This window comes from Diadema antillarum, unplaced genomic scaffold, assembly GCF_040938485.1.
Source record: "Diadema antillarum isolate AM-2024a unplaced genomic scaffold, OU_Dant_1.0 seq00001007_RagTag, whole genome shotgun sequence".
NCBI classification, from domain to species: Eukaryota; Metazoa; Echinodermata; class Echinoidea; order Diadematoida; family Diadematidae; genus Diadema; species Diadema antillarum.
Window position 1 is genome coordinate 609,889 of NW_027271844.1, and position 12,135 is coordinate 622,023.

At 37.5% G+C, this 12,135-nt stretch overlaps 1 protein-coding gene across 1 annotated transcript; it reads left to right on the top strand.

Annotated features, from left to right (window-relative positions):
• Window positions 1-208: 208 nt before the first annotated feature.
• Window positions 209-9,349, top strand: LOC139742586 (uncharacterized). The gene is made up of 9 exons (XM_071653116.1): window positions 209-399; window positions 1,220-1,249; window positions 3,892-4,114; window positions 4,860-4,916; window positions 5,397-5,506; window positions 5,594-5,666; window positions 6,860-6,979; window positions 7,693-7,765; window positions 8,388-9,349. Exons 1-9 carry the CDS (start codon window positions 209-211, stop codon window positions 8,405-8,407), a joined length of 897 nt encoding a protein of 298 aa, XP_071509217.1. The 3' UTR covers window positions 8,408-9,349.
• The last annotated feature ends 2,786 nt before the right edge of the window (window positions 9,350-12,135 follow it).

Consider the following 12,135-nt stretch of genomic DNA (forward strand, 5'->3'; position numbering starts at 1 on the left):
TTCCTCCCTATCTCTCCCTCCCCGTCCTTTTTCTCCCTCCCTCTCTCTCTTTCCGTCTACCTCCTTGTCTCCCTCTCTCTCTCTCTCTCTCTCTCTATTTCTTTTCATTTCTCCCTTTCTCCCTTTGTTATTCTCTTTCTATATTGTCACTCCTTTTTTGTCATTTCCCCTACCAAACACGGATCCTATAGTTCGAGTTTGCATTACCATGACGACGCCCAGCGCAAACACAAACGGCGGAGTGGGCGGACAGCAGCAAAATGGCGGCAAAGACTCGTCGTCTGCAACCAAGGTAGAGGCGCAGCAGCCTGGCAACGACAAAATGGCAAAGACGGCTCAGAAAGGGGCTGTAGGAAATGGAAGTGCAGCGATGCAAAACGGACAAAAGAATTCGCAGAGGTAAGCGATTTTTTTTCATTAGTTTTCCTTGTAATGTTGCATACAGTGATGACCGGAACATCAAAACTACAAAGAATTAAAGTAGCAAGCAGATGTAGCTATGATGACTGCATTAGTGCTAAACCAAGTTCTTAACATCAACTACCTCGGTCAGATATTACTCTTGTTGTGATTGGCAGCCTTAAATCCTGTTGAATCGATTCGACTTCATTCAAATCTTTGACTTCTCAACAATCGTCATGATACGATAAGATTACATATTTCGATATGATCACCAACAGTTTATTTTTTCGGTATGCAAAACTTGTTCTTACGCAACGAATCGTGATTATCATAAAGTGTTTACGGCAACTGCAAATGGCAAAGGGCCTAGAAAAAATCATGAAGCGATTCTTGCATGGGTTGCGTGCTTGTAGTACTTATTGCTAAAAGTGCTGTCGAGTTAATAGTAAATAAGAGTTAATCACTAAACCAGCGGAAGATCGATACCCTAATATCTGCAATTTATGACAATGAGCGTGAGAAAAGAACGACATGGCGCTTTAATCATTATTACACACTATTAGAAGAATACTCATATTATACTTTAAAAAGCTGTTTGGTTTCTTTGCATTCACTTTCATCGTTTACCTGTTCTGAAAATACAAACACAAAAATTGTAGCAAAGCACCCCTCATTGTTTTATTGCATGAAAAATCCCTACAAAAATATGCACAGTTCTTGCCGTTGTGTAAATTTCACCAATATTCAATCGTGCTTGAATTCCTACTTTATACGTTCAAGATATTTTCTTTAAACATTGTTTAAATTCATTCTCAAGCCAAAAGCCGTGTAAAATTCTGGCACCCAAGTAAGTATCCGTGCTTTCATTGTTTATGATTTTGTATGTGGTGTTTTGTTAAGTTTTTTTTTTTTTCGTTTTTTCGATGGCATGATGGTTTTAATCCTCAAAAGCAGATGCGATGAATTTTCATCCTGATCCTTTTCCCTTTTTTTTCACAGACTTAATCAGCCTAAAGCTTAATATGCCTAATAATAACTAACAGCATGACACGAACAATAGTATAATCTTTTATAGATTCCTTTTATGGTAACATTTCTCTTGTAACTATCATCATCATCTACAGTAATTCTCAGGGTAATATCTAATAATCATAAGCCTTATTTTGAGAACACGAGCCATCATTTTGTATGGATGTTCTACTTTCACCGTCCTGTTTCCTTTGGTTTTTCATACATTTTTGTCCTCTCTCACCATTTTTAAATTTTCATATTTATTGCCGATTTTACGTCCATTGGTCGCCCCCCTTCCCCCACTACCATTCACCATCACCATCACCATCACCATCACCACCACCACCACTGTCACCACCACCATCATCATCACTATCACCATCACCATCACCATCACCATCACCATCACCACCACTGTCACCACCACCATCATCATCACTATCACCATCACCATCACCATCACCATCACCATCACCACCACTGTCACCACCACCATCATCATCACTATCACCATCACCATCACCATCACCATCACCATCACCATCACCATCACCATCACCATCACCATCGCCATCACCATCACCATCACCATCACCATCACCATCGCCATCACCATCACCATCACCATCATCATTACCATCACAACCACCACCACCATCATTATCATCACCACCACCAGCAGCAGCACCACAACCATCCCCATCGCCATCGCCATCGCCATTACCATCACCATCACCATCACCATCACCATCACCATCACCATCACCATAACCATCACCATCACCATCACCACCACCATCACCACCACCATCACCACCACCATTACCACCACCATAACCACCACCATCACGATCATCATCAGCACAAACATCACCACGACAACCTGCTACAATTCTCCTGCGCGTAATGCAAACTTAGAATGGAATGCATGCATGAGGTCATCGCAATTTTCATGTTGACCGTGATGATATTCAGAAACAACATTCTTGGGCTCGTTAGATCGACAAATTTCTCTTTTTCTAAGTGTTGTTTATTCTGTTTTTATCTGTGTTTTTATTGCTGATTGACTCTTGAAAACCGTCTGTTATTCATTGCTACTTCAACTTTCATTATGATAAATCTGGCTATTCCTGATGCTACTTTTCAACTCTACTCAAGTTCAAGTCAAGTTCAAGTTCAAATTTATTTTCATATTTCCACTTTCTCAGTGATGAGATATCACTGCTGCCGCTGCTAATAAATTTTGCGATTTACACCACAGAAATCGAGGGTGACTATACAACATGTTTGTTTATTGTTGAATTGTTGGTATTATTGTTACTGAGATATCGTTATCATTGCATCATCACCGTTTTGAGTGTTGTTTATGTCATTGATTCTTTCGTTATTTCGATTTTCAGTGCGATTGCTGCGTTCTTTACTCATTCTGTTATTTCGCCCCATTTCTTGTTGTTCAGACGTACATGCTTTCAATACCTGACTTCGGTATTGTCACTATATTATTCCGTTATCCTTCATTGTTATAACATTTTTAATCTCCATAAAGATTACTATTTCACTGTCATACTTAGTATCTGTTGTCCTCCGTGCTCATCTATTATACCATTGCTGAAGTCGGTTTGATTGACATTGATATTAAACTTGCAGTACAATCCACGTTACGTACAAATTCACTTTAATCAACAGACGATCCGAAAGGTAGTCTTTTTATCGAAATCCATCTTTTGGGCTTTAGCTGAGAAAGTTTTTGTGTATTGCAACGCAGCAAAATGTTTGATTTAAAGGTTATAAGATATTTTTATTTTCATGTTAGAAAAAATAGATACTTGTTGGGCTATGGCATCATCACCTCATGCCATAGCTTACTCTAATGTGTCTGCTATATCTAAGTTACTCCTTGTACTGAAAACATATGAAACAATCTCATAAGATTTCCTTGGCTCCAAATTTTCACTTCATATTTTGCAGGTACTTAGAGTTTAGTTTGTTTGTTTTTTTCAATAAGATCAATATTTAGTATGATGTGGGATTGAATTTTTAGTGAAATCTACTGCCTGCCTTTGTAAAATCGAATAGACCCTAAAACTGAGATCTAACATTTATAGCGTAATTGGACGAAGAAAAAAACCAAAACAAAACAGCACAATATTTTGATATTTAGGGCAGGGGGACGTCATAGGTAGTGCTCGTAGCTGGATCAAACGAGAAGCCGCTTGTGTTTTTAGTCTTTTTTCAGAGCTTGTTTGTTTGTTGGTTGGTATGTTTCATTGTTGTTGTTGTTGTTCCTGCAAAGGGCCAAAATTTGGGGAGGGGCACCCAAATCTAAGTTGCAGTTTTCATCTCGAATGTAGAGGACTAATATTCACAAGTACTATTCTGACAGATATCAAAATCAATGCTTTCCTGTTTGTTTGTTTTTTTATCTACTTGAACCTATATGTTGTTTTTCACGTTCGATCTCTGATTGTAAAATCGCAGAAAGAAAGTCAAGAAAGCGAAAAAGTACCGCCTGGGACTCGGCGTGATCCAGCAGCCAGGCTACGGCAAGCTGGACGGGTTCAACCCCCGGGTCGGCCTCAGCACGGGCATCCTCCAACTCGTTCTTTCCCTGGAAGCTGTAACGTTGGGGGCGCTGCAATTCTACTTCCGACCCGAAACATCGGACATTGTGGACGCGCTGTACGTGTGGCCGTCGGTTGCGGTGAGCGCGTCGCTAAAAACTTGTTGTTTAATTTCATTGGGATATTTAATCTTCTGTGGACGAACATATTAATGGAAAGTTGATTCAGTCTCGATGTCGCCCCTATACCGGATGTAGCATGGATGCCTGGATGCAATAGACAAAGTGCGATCATTGAATAATTTAACGAAGGAAGGAATATCACGCTTTGTATGGTCATGCTACTTTTTCATAATGCAGTGTGTAGTTTTTCTTCTTTCTCTTCTGATCTTATTCTTGTTTTCAAAATAAAATAATTTATATACTTTTCTGTATGTTATATTTAGTAGTAAACGCATGTTCGTTATCTATTATGTAATCGCTGTCAATCATGACCATCAGTGTCGTTATTTTCAATGTTGCCGTGGTCAGTGGTCGTCACTTTTGTTAGCAAGAATACATGAAAATCAACTACAGTGATCGACATGGTCCCCGATAGAGGGCGCCATTGACTTTTTTTTTTATATCACTTAATGATTGAGTCAGATGATAAGATCATGGTCCAATTGTTTATTCAGTGCGTAATGCCTCTTTCGAAGTCTGGAAATAAACAGTTATTACTTTATCCATGTTATACAATTTCATGCTATTATGAAAGTAATTGGTGATGTCGTGGGGATAAAAAAAAAAGTAGTAATAGAAATCCCGTAGAATAGTTTAAATTTATCAGAGAAAAAAAATGGTTTGTAATTTTTTTTTACTAAATTCCACTTAATTCAACCTACAGCTATGCATCCTATGTGGAATCTTCGGTGCATGGTCTTACACTAGAAACACGTGTGCGGTAAGTTATAATCATGTGAAATGTAATATTCTGCACCCCCCTCCTCTCCTTGGTATCTGGCCATTCTACATATCATATGAAATTGTCATACACACACACACACACACACACACACACATATATATATATATATATATATATATATATATATATATATATATATTATACATTCAATGAATTTTCAGAAAAAAAAAAACTTTTAATGAATGTCTCACATTGAATATATTAAAGGAAGAAAAAAGAGAGAATGATATTTCAAAGTTGAAACAATTTAGCAATCACGGATTACGTGTCACGCGTAGGGGTAAGTTGGACCAGCACCATTTCGTGTAAGATGTTCAAACTAAGCTGTGAAACGTAGGCATATTGCATCGAGTTGGTAAAATGTATCAGTGGAGAGAATCTAAAATTCATGTCAAATCATGTTAGGAAAAGAGCGAGAACTTAAAACTTAGAGGTATGTTTCATCTCCCTCCTCAGGTATTCCTCTACATGATCGTCTCCATATTCGCTTGTCTGATGTCGTGTATGATGTTCGGGCTTGAGGTAGGGTCTTCGATGAGCCTCGAGAAGAACTGCCGCTCGACAACATCGCATGGGACGACGACGACAAAAATGACAACGACATCAGATACGATGACAACCATGTCATCGAGTTCATCGAATGAGACGATGACGACGATAGCATCGGACGATAACGTTACCACCACGATGGCGGACACTGGCACCCCTAGTGAATGCCAGAATTACGTAAGAATCAGTCATGATCAAAACTTTGCCTGGGACTTTTCAGGCCAGGTGATCAAAAGCACAATCTGAATTGTGCTTCTTTCGCGAAAGATGACTCAGTATTTGTTTTATATACCTCGTAAATCTTGTTTTGGTAATCATTGATAAAGATTAATAATAAATGAAATGAAATGAATTGAAATGAAATGAAATGAAATGAAATGAAATGAAATGAGTGTCACCATTACTGTTGTCCTCATGTAAGATATTGTCAGCATTATGTTTGGTATCTTTTCTAACAATCATTTTCTTTTTATTGCAACTGCATCATAATAACTACCGTTATATTTTATTAGGTTGTGAGATGTGTGACGGACGAGTGCATCGCGCACTGCCATTTTATATTAGCAAGGAAGGAGTTGGAGTTCTTCTGCTAATCAACTGTTTTGAAAAATGGGAACCCGGTAGGAATAGAAAGTATATATTGATTATGGTTGCATTTAATTGTCTGCGTTTATACCCCGTAAAACTAGCTTGTCATTTAGACATACCCCCCCCCCCAAAAAAAAAAAAGTGAAGTGAACTTGCGTATAGGGTGCGGATTTGATTCTAGTTACAGTGGCAAATAACGTAATGGAAGCGCTTTGAACATCAGGACGTTCTTCTAATTTTCTTTGCCGTTCATGTGTTGTTGTTTTTTTCCCTTTGTTTTCTTAATTTTCCATCCTCTATTATACTTTTTCATCTTTCTTCTTGTTTTTTTAGTAATCTACATTATCTTCTTTAACGCCTTTGCCCATTCGTTGCAAGTGCTGTTGCTGCAATTATGAGAACTCGATAAGCGCATGACATGAGGATTTTGAGTTGGAGAAAGTCCTCCATCTTCCGAAGAGGATCGAGAAACCTGTCATGGACAGCTACAAAACAAAAAACACCCCTCCCCCCCCTAAAAAAAAAACACCACCAAACAAACAAACAAACAAAAAACAACAACAACAACAACAACAACAACAACAACTAACACCTCCTCATTCTTCCAAATTTTTATTCTAGTTGCAGTTATCGCATACGTATAACATAGAGCATACAGAACTGAAGCACACGAAGTGCGATTCGGCTACTAACGCTTTTTTTTTTAGTTCTGATGTAAAAAAAAAAGCCAAAACAACAACACTAATATCACATTATATTCTTTTTCTTGTCTCTCACATTAGGGATTGAACATGGCAATAGCCGTGATACTAGCGATCATCGCCTTTTTCGAAATCCTGATCTCCTTCGTCGCAGCCCTCCACAGTTCAAAGGTCATGTGTAGCTCCAGCGTCCACATGAAGGTATTAAAGTGCACTGTAACGTTGCCTTGCTTTGCCACGTTCTATTGTTTGAATGTAATGCCTGTAATACAATGTAGGTGCTAATTAACTTTTTCCATGACTTCCATCAACAGAATTTGTATGTTTTCTTCATAGATTGTATTGGTATAATGTTGTGCACAGAATTTGAATTCGATTGTTATTAGCCCTGACGGTTGTAGGCAAAATATTTTTATTTATATGAATGCTAAGAGTATCCAACTTGGAAGAAACGCAAACACTTAACATACTTTCCAAAGATTCACATTTCTCTGTAACCACAGAACGAAATTAAATGGTGTTTCTTTTTTTTTTCTTTTTTTTTTGGAAAAAGTAGGTAGCAGGTGATAGTTTCATACCCTGAAACAGCATATATAATATTGTTTGATTATTATCAAGTTATCAATGCAGAAAGTCCGTGTGTATGGAGTGGGGGTATGCTGCATTGGTACTTTAGAGTTATCGTAGCCTTTTGCAAAGGCAGCTTGCTATAATTTCAGCACACGCACACAGACAGCAATGGACTCACAGACAGCAATGGACTCGCACACACAGCGCGCGAGCGACGAGCTGCGAGATCCGATCGTTGCTCGCTGTATGCGAGTCCATTACGAGCTGCCTTTGCAAAAGGCTAGAGTTATCATTAAAATATCCAGAAAATGTCATTCTTTCGCTGCTCCTCCTTGCGATTTCAGTTTGTGGACGAATGCCTATCAGATGATGACGATGAGGAACCACCGCCAAATGCCGGACTGCCGCAGATCAGAAGTGAGTAGAATCTTTAGGCCCCTAGCCGTTAAGACCTACTATACTTACAAACAAAACACATCTCTGAAAGATGCATCGTACAAATAGCTTTATAATGTAGTGGTGGGAGAAAGAATAAAATTGGCTATCGAAGCAGACATTATTATGGAGGAGTACTGTTGAGGGTTTGCTAATTCCATCTAGAGAGACTCCATGTCGGACGATAGTTGCTCAGAATCTGTTGTCTACATACATTGGTTCAGGGAACAGAATCATTTTGTCCAATCTCTGTCGCCTCTGCTGTTTAGTTACTGCCGATTTCGCTTTAAAAAAATAAAAATAGTTCTGGATGTACTTTAAGTCAACAAGTAACATGCATGGGAAACACCACATGTAGAAATTGTCCTCATGACGTACTCTGAAGCCATGTGTTAGATAGAGCAGACTAAACGAAAGACGTAATTCCTTGTAGAATTCTTGTCGTTTGATGTCGTTTATTGGCTTTATGAAATATGAATATGGATCTTCTTTTTCTTGTTCTTTTGCCAAATTGTAAAATACAGAAACACCTTATCTCTTTCAAAAATCACTGTGAATCTCAAAGCCACGTTTCTTTGAATATTTCTTTTGCTACACTCTCCAGGGCACAAAAGAAACAAGTGACGTCACCGGACTGAGCATAGACTTTAAGATGACGTCATCGTGAGAAGCACTTTTTCGAGGGAAAACTGAACGATTTTTTTTAAAACCATGTCTCCATGCACATACGTTCACCTCGAGTGAATAAAGCTGGGAGATATCAGAATTTTGAATACGTAGACTAAAGTTCTTTCAGGGTCAGGCTCTCGCTACCTGTGTTGTCTTTCCATCAGACGGTCCTTCGTCTTTCGTCGGCGCATCTTTCCATTGCCATTGGCTCAAGTGGTAGCTCCGTGGACAAACAATACGTCATCCAATATGGCCAGATTCTCTCCTTCTCGGATGCCACACTTCGTAAGGAGCGATAAAGCTTTTGGCGCCTCAGAAGCACTAACAATTTCACGGTCTTTCCGACCTGCAATTTTAAGAGGACTTGCGAAAGACTTTAATATCGAATGGCCTAATTACGACTGGCCACAATCTACTCAGTGCGCTACACAGATCTCGTGTAGTGTGCGTGTGAATTAACTTAGAATGCATACTCGAAGAGTTTTCCCTTCATAATTTGGCGTTTAATTTTCGAGGATTTGATCAAAATAAGACCCACTGAAATATCATTATGAATGAGGTTTGTCTTCGAATCGATTCGCTAGTGTAGAAGGGCGAAAATCATTGCTCTGATGAATATTGTTAACTTACTGCACACTAAAAATGAGTTCCATGTGGTATTTCAGCAGGAATAAGTATTTTACTATAGCTTATCTAAGCTATCTTTATCTAAGTGATAGTCATGACACTACAAGATTGACATAGATTATTTTCAGATGAGAAAAATGGTGAGGAGGATTAAAAAGCGGAGTGTTGGATACAGTTTCTGCTGTTAAACATTCCATCTTTTATTCTTGAAGGGAACATGATAGTTTTGTGATTTTCGTTTTTTATCAATGAGAATACAACTGAAAACTACTGTATGATACAAGGATAATCTTACTTAGCAGGATCCTTACTTTTATTCGTTATATTTGGGCTTTTTAATAAAAAACCAACAGCAATGTAAAAATATGATACTCATTTTTTTTTTTTGGACAAGACCGCTAGAGCATGGTTCAGATGTGCAGCCTTGCAGATATGTATCTGGGTTTGTTTTTTTAATGACTATCTCTTATTCAAGAAACTCGGTTTCATTTTTGTTTCATTTATCACCTTTGATTACAATAAAAACTGTTGTCAGGTTGTGTGACAACATATTTCACATTTAGTACAACCTATAGGAAATATGATTTTATACTGGTATGTGTAAACGCATTAAACAACGTAAGAGACTGAAATCCATTTCTATCAAAAGGATTATTTAATTGAACGTTTTAAATTTTCTATGAACAGATGAAAATGACAAGCTTCAACTCATTACTCTCCTCCTAGCGGCCAAAATTTCTCACTTTTGTACTTGAAGATATAGGAAAGATATTTCGTTCTTCTACCTCATTGCTATGAAGGCTACAAAACTTCAACGCTGTTCAACAATATTTTTCAATAGAAATTGAAGTTTTGCATGACCAACATGTTCGGTCATCTGACTTCGCATTTTCTCATGATTCTACGTGTTATCCATTCCTATAAACCCAATGTCGCTGAAGATAAGGGAAGCTTAACTGACGTGTTACCATACTTTGTATTCACAGTATGTCGTCATGACTTGTTACTATTCTTTGCAGCAATAAAATCGTAATTCTCGTAAACATTCGGACACGTGCCTTGTCGAGTCTGTATTTAGGGATGCGACTAGTTTTTTTTTTCCTGAATTTTGAGCATCGGTTGATGTGGATGCACTCTGTGTTATAGTGAATAAGGAGTATCTATAACATCGTCCAAGAATGTGACGTAATGTTTAGTGCACAAAATGTGCAGTATATTTGTACATCATACATGACACGACATAGCGATCATAGTGAATTTCAAATAACACAAATTCAACCTATTATGAATCCTTTCATATTTTTTTTTCATTCAATTCAGATTTATTTTCATTGTTATTTTCAAAGGGATATACAAGGTAATGATTGACATTAGACATGCATTTGAATAATACACAACAAGCAAAAGTAACATGAGATTAGTTCTCGATAAGTACTCTCTGGCTTGGATAAAGTTACCATTGTAGATGATATTCGGCATCAGCAGTAGGGTTCATACTATCAATTTTAGCAGAACTAAAATTACCAATGTAATTCGTCATCTGGTGACTAATTCACAATGCTTTATACCTACACTAAAAAGATTCACAAAGTGTGGCGGATCTTACTTCACAAACATATTGGTTATGTGAAGCAAGTAGTCGAATGAGAACATTTTAAAGTGAATGTGCCAAAATGCTATAAAGGAGCTTTATTTCAAACCCTTCGATCTAACTACAAGGTCGATGACAGAATAAGAGTTCTCCTTGACTTGATATGATGTGATCTTATAAGATTTGTATTAATTGGATTTATACACAAAACGCATAAAAATGAAACATATTCTATAAATTAATACTTAAAGGTATACAAATTCAATATTGTTTTCTATTTCAACTATTTTCACTGCACTCGTTGCCTATCAGATGTAGGCCTATAATAGGTCCATATCTGCACAATACCACGTAACGTTCACCTTTGCAAATAGGGCTAGGGACTATGGATATTACAGGAACCCGTATACATTTACATCATTCTTATCATATCTCAAAAGAAAATATTAGGTTTTTCTTCTTAAATGTCATTACAATGTTATTTGAAATTTAATGATCATTCTTATCATATTGCAAAAGAAGATACACTGTATTAGGTTTTCTTCCTAAATGACACTACAATGTTATCAGAATCTTATTAATTCAGATCATGAAGTTCTTATCAATGTGGTATTCATCCTTCAATAGGACATTGTTATTTTCTAATATATACTATCTTATATTATCTAAACAAACACTTTCAAGTTACAGTGTATTTGAATTAACGTGTCAGCTGCAGAATACACGAATTATTTCCTTAGAAAACAGTCACTAAAGGATCTACAGACAAGGTTGACATAGTTTATGTGGTATGGATGAATAATTTGATATGGAATAATAGTATTAAGCTATAATGGTATGGAACTGAGGCTAAATGGAGTGTGAGTATGATTGTGGTGAAGACATTGTTATTGCAAACAGTTGAACTAGCACGACATTATTGAAAAGAGAAATGTTCTCTTATGCAGCATAGTTATACACTACAGCACGCACGCTGAACTTGCAGTAGCACTCATGCAACTACATTCCAACACAGCTTTTGGCCGCGGCAAGAAATAGCAGCTCTTTGGTCAATAAAAAATGGTAGTTCTGCATTTGATTCAAGATTGTTTTTCATGCACTATAACAAGCAAACGGTCAAGTATATTCCTATAGTGAACCTTCAAATATGTCTCCAGTGGAAAGACATTGTCAACGATACTAATGTTCCACTTTACATAATCCGCGACATGTAAGCAGACTTTGACAAACTAACCAGCAGACGGGTGCTTCGCGGGATATGGGTGCTTATTCCACTTGCTCTTCTTTACAATAGGATCTCGTAAATCTCAACAAGAGTGCGTTGCACATGGGGTGTGTCGGACTGTAGAGCTTCTTTGGAGAGCTATGACAACTTTGACCCGCTGATACGTTAGCCAGATCGAGCAAAACGTACACTCACGTTATATGATTATATCCCACTCGTTGAGTACTTGTGATCATGATA

Coding starts and splice junctions, on each gene's coding strand:
- LOC139742586 (XM_071653116.1), top strand. CDS start 209: ATGACGACGCCCAGCGCAAACACAAACGGCGGAGTGGGCGGACAGCAG. Junction 6,980..7,692: donor GCTCCAGCGTCCACATGAAG/GTATTAAAGTGC, acceptor TTGCGATTTCAG/TTTGTGGACGAATGCCTATC. Junction 7,766..8,387: donor CGGACTGCCGCAGATCAGAA/GTGAGTAGAATC, acceptor TACACTCTCCAG/GGCACAAAAGAAACAAGTGA.